Source organism: Nansenia antarctica (genome assembly GCF_963989245.1).
Source record: "Nansenia antarctica genome assembly, chromosome: 7".
Lineage (NCBI taxonomy): Eukaryota > Metazoa > Chordata > Actinopteri > Argentiniformes > Microstomatidae > Nansenia > Nansenia antarctica.
The window spans coordinates 40,422,092-40,428,948 of record NC_137677.1 but is presented as its reverse complement, the minus strand read 5'-3'; the positions used below and the strand labels follow the sequence as shown (position 1 = coordinate 40,428,948).

The 6,857-nt window shown below is 42.9% G+C and overlaps 1 protein-coding gene across 1 annotated transcript in view; it reads right to left on the bottom strand.

Moving 5' to 3' along the window:
* LOC308162032 (transcription factor 21) overlaps positions 1 to 65 on the bottom strand; it is a gene marked incomplete at both ends in the record, with an annotated part of 1,641 nt that extends 1,576 nt beyond the window's left edge. The window contains one exon of the mRNA XM_080536117.1: positions 1 to 65. This exon is cut by the window's left edge and continues 530 nt beyond it. Within this exon, the coding sequence (XP_080392243.1) occupies positions 1 to 65 (65 nt within the window).
* Between the last annotated feature and the right edge of the window lie 6,792 nt (positions 66 to 6,857).

The window sequence follows — 6,857 nt, the reverse complement described above, 5'->3', positions numbered from 1 at the left end:
TGTCCCCAAAAGGCGAAGTCTGTGTTGCCATCTACTTGGTCAAAGTCAAAAATGATATCCTCCATTTCAAATGATGTTCAGTGACTCAGCGAATGTATCGAAACAAATTGCGCCACAGATGGTAAACCACAGATTTCATAAAATTGATGGTCAAAAAAATTGAAAAAATAAGAAAATGGGAAAAAAATTGTCTTCAAATTGCGCCACAGACAGGATAAAATGGTCAACCACAGATTTATTTTCTCCCCCAAACTAAGATGTTGTCATCACCTCGGTGCTTGGGTTTGAAATAAAGTGCTTAAGTGAGGCCCGTCGTTTAGACTACCTGTCACCTGTCATCTCTGTAGGTACTCGTGTGACGCGCACATGGGCACATCTCGGGGATTATATAGTCCCGGGCTCCCCGTGTGTCGCGGCAGGGTGCTGGCGGCCGTCCTAAAGGCTGAAAGGGACCTCATTAGGACACATACCCCCCTCCTAATAGATCACTCATTGCCTTTTAAAAAGCGGAGGTACATACAAAGGATTGAGTTGATCTCCAAATTACCGACAGAGGAAAAACACGTGTCCAATTATAAACTTCTCTTAAGTCGTTCCCCATACAAGACGCAACGAGTAGAATCCAAATATTTAGGCCACAAAGAAGTCGTATTTGGCACTCTTATGAGGCCCTGTGCTCAGATTTAACCCGCTGTGGTGGTTACCGTGGCTAACCGTGGTGTTTTCTGAATACATTTAACTAACCGGCCTACTTCAGCTGAGACAACACCATACTGTCACAAACATATGTTTAACGTAATATCATATTAGGATAGCAATCTAGATAGACCTGTCGAGCGTTTTGGACTGCTATAGGCTATATCAACGCTGGTATAACATGGAGCAATGCAGAATGTAATTAGACCAGTCCTACTAGGCCAAACTCACTAAATATGTTAAGGCATAAAGGCCCTGGGCCCGCCATCGCAAATGTTGTAATCTCTTTCTTAATCACGATTTAACTGAGTGGAATCCTAGTTATATCAAAAAGCCTAATGTTTTTTTGCGCACCAATGTGACATGCGAACACAAAAAGGGACTTGCAATGACATGACACTGATGACTTCGTTCCAGCTTCGCTCTTCCTTACCACATTAAATAGGCTCATTTGCAAATGATATGTCTCTGAATATGACCGACCGTCAAGGAGACGCAGGTTGTGATTACACTAGATTTAATTAAATGTTGCATGTAACTGCTTTTGATGGCTGCCTAGGCAGTAGGTCGAGAGCCTTCTTATTTAGAAAATCTGTTTACGTTTCCTAACATACGGTTTTAATTTAACTATAGTCCTCCTAACGATGCTCGTAGAAAGAGATGTGTTTGTCACAGTGAAGTGCAGAGGATGTATTTATTTGGTGGTTGGAGTACCAGGGACACTATTCAGTCGAGTGCGCCGTGCTTTTAGAAACTCTACCCAGCCCTATTTCGATTAGGCTTATTTTGTTCGAAGTGATGAGCAACACAGATTTGTTGTGGGTGGTTTAGGGAACGAAAGCTTTGCCTGTATATGGCTAACACAAGACAGGTGAAAGCCCGCTGGTTACAGTAAATCCATGGTATTCACACAGGCCTTTTTGAAATAGGCCGATGAAGAATGAATGCCCAATGTTTCTCTAAATTATCCTTAAGACTTGAAATACTGTAAATGAAGAACGCACTTTTTTCCTTGTAGAGTATTGCACTTGACTTGGGTGAAATTGGCTTTATATTGGAAATTCGATGGATACTCCGTTTTCTCTCTTAAACCCAGCGTGACATGTCTATGAACATTATATATTCTGAGTCAGGGGATGGAGAACAATATTGCCCCTTTTTGATGCATAAGACGGATGGTAGTGTGTCCTTGGTACACAGGGACACCTCTTCTGGCAGGCTATCAGACTACTTGGAGGCACATTGCCCCATACTTTGCCTCGGATATAAGAGGTTTCCAAAGATTAACAAGGCGTTGAAATGATTTATGCTTCATAAGTCATCACAGATGTTACTGCAATTGACAGCTGTTCCAGTTTGAATCACAGGGTAGGCCTAATTAAAACAATACGATCACGGATCTGCAAATATTTCGCACGTTAGCATTATTATAGCCTATTGAGATATAGGCATACACTTCCATACACCGATGGAAACAAATAAGCCTTTAACATTCAAACAGGGAAATAGGCTTAGGGGTAGTATGTTGTCTACATAGGCTGTTCTGCTCTCACAGGCACCTTTCGTTTGATTTCACTCGATTGTATTTCGTTTTTCTACATTTGCTTCAAAGTCAGGAAACCCAGAAAAGCAACTGTTATTTTTCAAGGATCGAATTACAATAATTACCTGTAATTAATGAACTGACAATTTCAATGTTTCCATAACCCCTTCGCATCCAGATCGCCGTTATGGGTCTAACATACGACAAGAGGAATTTGTAAAAACAACCTGATTAATGAGAGCCTTTCTATCGAGCTCAGCATCTTGTTTTTACACGGTTAAAAGCCAATAAAACTGTTTTGGAGTCAGAAACGCTCGCGTAAATTACGCACGGTGAGGAAATGTGCTGTAATTATTGCGTTCAAAGATACGACTGAAGTTTTTGGCATCAAGTACACATTCCTCTCTCTTTTGCTTCTACAGAGTGGTCTACTATAATAGCCTACCATAATAAACCACAATATCACACACACCAAAGTGTAATTAGTCAGATTCTTGAAGGATTAAAAAGTGTTCGCAATTGTAGACTAATCATATGTCAGTATATTTGAGTGAGAGTAGTACACAAATTACATTTTACACATTAACAAATGACATATATGTGCGTGCAATAGGTGCATGGTGAATATCTAGAGAATATCTAAGAATTTCCTTTAATTCCCAAGGGGGCTCCCATCCCATCGCCAGACACGGAGGATTATAAAGCCAACCCGGCTATTCGCTTTGCACAACAGCACAATATTGTGTGAGCTTATTTATTCTAAGTTGTTAGAATGTAATCTAAGTAGTTGTTGTGTAAATGCGGAGAACTGAATCGTTTCCACCGTGCAGCTCTTGACCTGAAGCACACACACACACACACACACACACACACACACACACACACACACACACACACACACACACACACACACACACACACACACACACACACACGGCTCAGCGCGGCTGTCAGAACCTTCTGCCAGGACAGAGCGTCAGGTCCAGCTGACGGCCGGGGATCGGACTGCATTGAAGGAAGGAGCTGTCAAACGCAGGACGCTCCCTCTCTGTAAGCTCGAACAAAGCTGAGATATTCAAATGAACAAACGGTTTCCATTGTTTATTTCGTTACTCACTCAGTCCACTACAAACTATAGGCTACTCCACCATCACCTGTTGGCAAAGAGGCTGCTTTTAAGGTCCGCCAAGCCATAGACATAGAGCAGGCTAGACAGTGTGGGACGTTCGAATTGGGAAGGTCACCGTTTCATGATGGGATCTCAAACGCACATGCCAAGCAGGAAGGGTCGGGCACATCCGAATCCCTCTTAGAACCGGTGTATGGGAGCATCTGCTCCCAATTAAGTCGCTGGTTTTGAAGTCGTTTCGACTTGTATTGGGAGTTATTTGAATAAAACACGAAAGTTAATATCATATCGGAATCGACTCCTGCTGCAGTCCTTATACATGTTTTCTACAAGTTATACCAACTGTAATCAATGACACGCACATTGGGGTGTTTAATTTAGCTTGACAATGTGTTTGTGTCGTTTTCCACAATTTATTATTCTGTCAATTATCAACCATAGCCGTACACTTGCATGAACACACACACACACACACACACACGCACGCACGCGCACGCACGCACGCACGCACACACACACACACACACACACACACACACACACACACACACACACACACACACACACACACACACACACACACACATGCACACACAAACGCACACACCATCATCATCACACTATCCTTGCTTGGCCCAATATAAGTTGACTTGCTGTATATGTAATTAATGAACAAAGCCTACAAACAGGATTCACATGTTCTTATTGTAAACAAATGTTGTTTGTTTGAATGGTTTGGGCCAAAAATGCAGATCCTATCTAGGCTTGAGTACCCCTGGGAGCCGCTCCAGTGCCAGGGGGCGTAAGCAGCCAAGTGCAATCTTTAGCGTCTGCCATATTTGCAAACAGCTCTTTTCATCTGGCCTGTGATAGGGCCCTTTGACTGCCATGGCGTGACGAGGAGATAGCCTTCAGACCTCAGTAGACCTCAGACCTGGGATCAGATTACCTTAAGCCTTAACCTGAACCCTAAGGGGATGAAAACATGTTTGACTTTATCGGTGGTTTGGGCAACCCTACTCCCTTTCGGGTCTCACACTCAGGATTGTTTTGGAGCGGGTCTCGTCTGCGAGGACCCACGTCACGGTCAATAGCAGTGCCTGAACACAACAGGGGAAAACAACAGGATGTGGGTTTGCAGGCCTCCTTGCACCTATATAAGGATGGAGAAATGAGGTCTGCGTGTGTGTCTCCCAGTGAAGTGGAATGGATAAGGCAAGTATTGTTACTTTCTGATCCCCCCAGAAGATACTGTGTCCATTTGGATAAAATGGATACCAGCAGATTGCACTTTCAGTTCCTATCTGTAGGTTATATACTTGTCGATAATAATAATAATAATAATAATAATAATAACAACAACAATAATAATAATAATAACTTTTTATTTGAAGTGCTCCAATCATTATATAATCATAATTATAATTATTTAGTCATTTAAAGGCAATATTGAAAAGATGGATTTTTAGTCTTGACTTGAACATATTAGCTGAGGTTGCATCCCTAATGTAAACTGGCAGTGCATTCCACAATCTGGGTGCATAAAATGAGAATGCAGCCTCACCAAATCTCCTCTTTTGTACATGTGGTACACAGAGAAAACCAGCGTCAGAAGACCTGAGAGCTCTATTGGGCTGATATGTGACACGGTTTCATTGAAAGGTCCGCATCTCGGCAATTGTGAAAGCTCGCAATCGAGCCAAACAAGTCTTGTTGTGAAAAAAAATGTTTTCCGTTTTTTGGCATAGAACGACAAATGAAGCGATGAAGAACCCACTCGATATCATACCCAATAGTTTTACATTCACTAAATACCTACATTTAGTTAGCAAAGTCGGGTGGGGGGTATTAATGTGGCAGTGTGTGTAGCCACGCCCACCCCAGCTGTATGTAAGTAGCCATGTGCGTGTGGACCTGTTTGTTGACAAGTTTACAAAATGGAAGCTGAAGCTCTTGCTAACGCTATCAACAGAATTTCAAAAGCAGGCAGAAATATTGACAGTGGGCAATTAATGAACTCCTTCATATACATAATGGGAACTCCGAACGGGAACTCCGAACTCCGAATCTGAAGAAGACAACGGAATTTCAGATCTCCACATCACTTTCATGGGACAGTCGTCTGCAGACAGACCTTCTGCTGTGTTCTTGGGTAAGTTTTAGTGAGTTACATGTGTTAACTAGGATTTTGTGTTGTTTACTTAGGATAGCCAAACAGTTATTTGTTGTTTTGTGAGTAAGGTAGATAGCGCCTTTGTTAGCATCAATTATCAAACCACTGAAACTGCTCACCACGATTATGTGCGAAAACTGGGTTTTGCCAGGGTTGCGCTACTTAATCACCATTAAAAATACATTTTTGGAAGATTCTGTCTGACATGTGACAACATACATGTCCATATGTATTATAGTTTTAACTCTGTGTACTTGTTTTCGATGTACATGTGGCAAGATGGGCTATAGTGGGACTACTCAACTAAATAATAAAGTTGCCAGACAACGCCACCCTGGGAGTTTCACCCAGGGAATTCAACAAGGGCACACAGGTTCGTTTCACTCAGTAGGTCAGAGACGTGGTTTAAAAATATAGACACTTTATTTAGATGCTTCATTAGAAACAGCACAGCATTTACAACAAGACATGGCGATGAAAACAAACAAACAACGTCACAGCAACCGAAGTGCATGGAATGCAGATTCCAGACATAAAACTCAAACTTCAGACCATGTTTTAATATACGATGTGTGTGCTGTGACCAGTGTGCTTCTAAACAAGTAATTTACAGAGCTAAAATGCGAGATGCGGTGAGACAAAGCGGCAGTGCTCCGCGTTGTGGAGCAGGAAGTTGCTTGCTTGTAGCGGGGGAGGCTTGACCGGCTAACAACACAACCAGTTAGCAGCGAACGGACACATCTAGGGAGGATGGAAGAGGCACCGCTACAGCTACGAGGCCCATCAAAGCCAGGGAGAACTCCTGAAGAGTTTCCCCCTCATGCTGCCTCCTCGAGAAGAATGCCTCCTGCGGAGCAACATACGACTCGGAGTACTCGCACCGAACGAGAGGCGCCAGGAACCCGCAGTCACTCTGCCAAAGACGTCACCACCGCCCCGGAAGCGGAAGGATCAGGTGAGAGCGCAGAGACCGAGCCAAGGGGGAGGAGTGCCTCTTATACCCTAGCTCGCCTCAGTGATTGGCTACCAGCACATAGAAATATATATTTCTATACTGCTACATACATATTGTTTTAAGACTGTAATTTCAACGTTACCGCTGTTACTCACTGCCGCATTCAGCGGCGCCGTTCTAATCCCTATCTCCGGTGATTTTCGACTATTTACAAGCTCTCTTTCTTGCAATTTCCGCAGCTCTGACCAATAGTAATACATTTAATGGACACGTCACATGTATGTAAGGCATCTTGACTTCCTATTGGTCTACCCTCAATTCTCCTCACATCAGAGGTTTTTTTCCTGTGGCGATTTTAAGG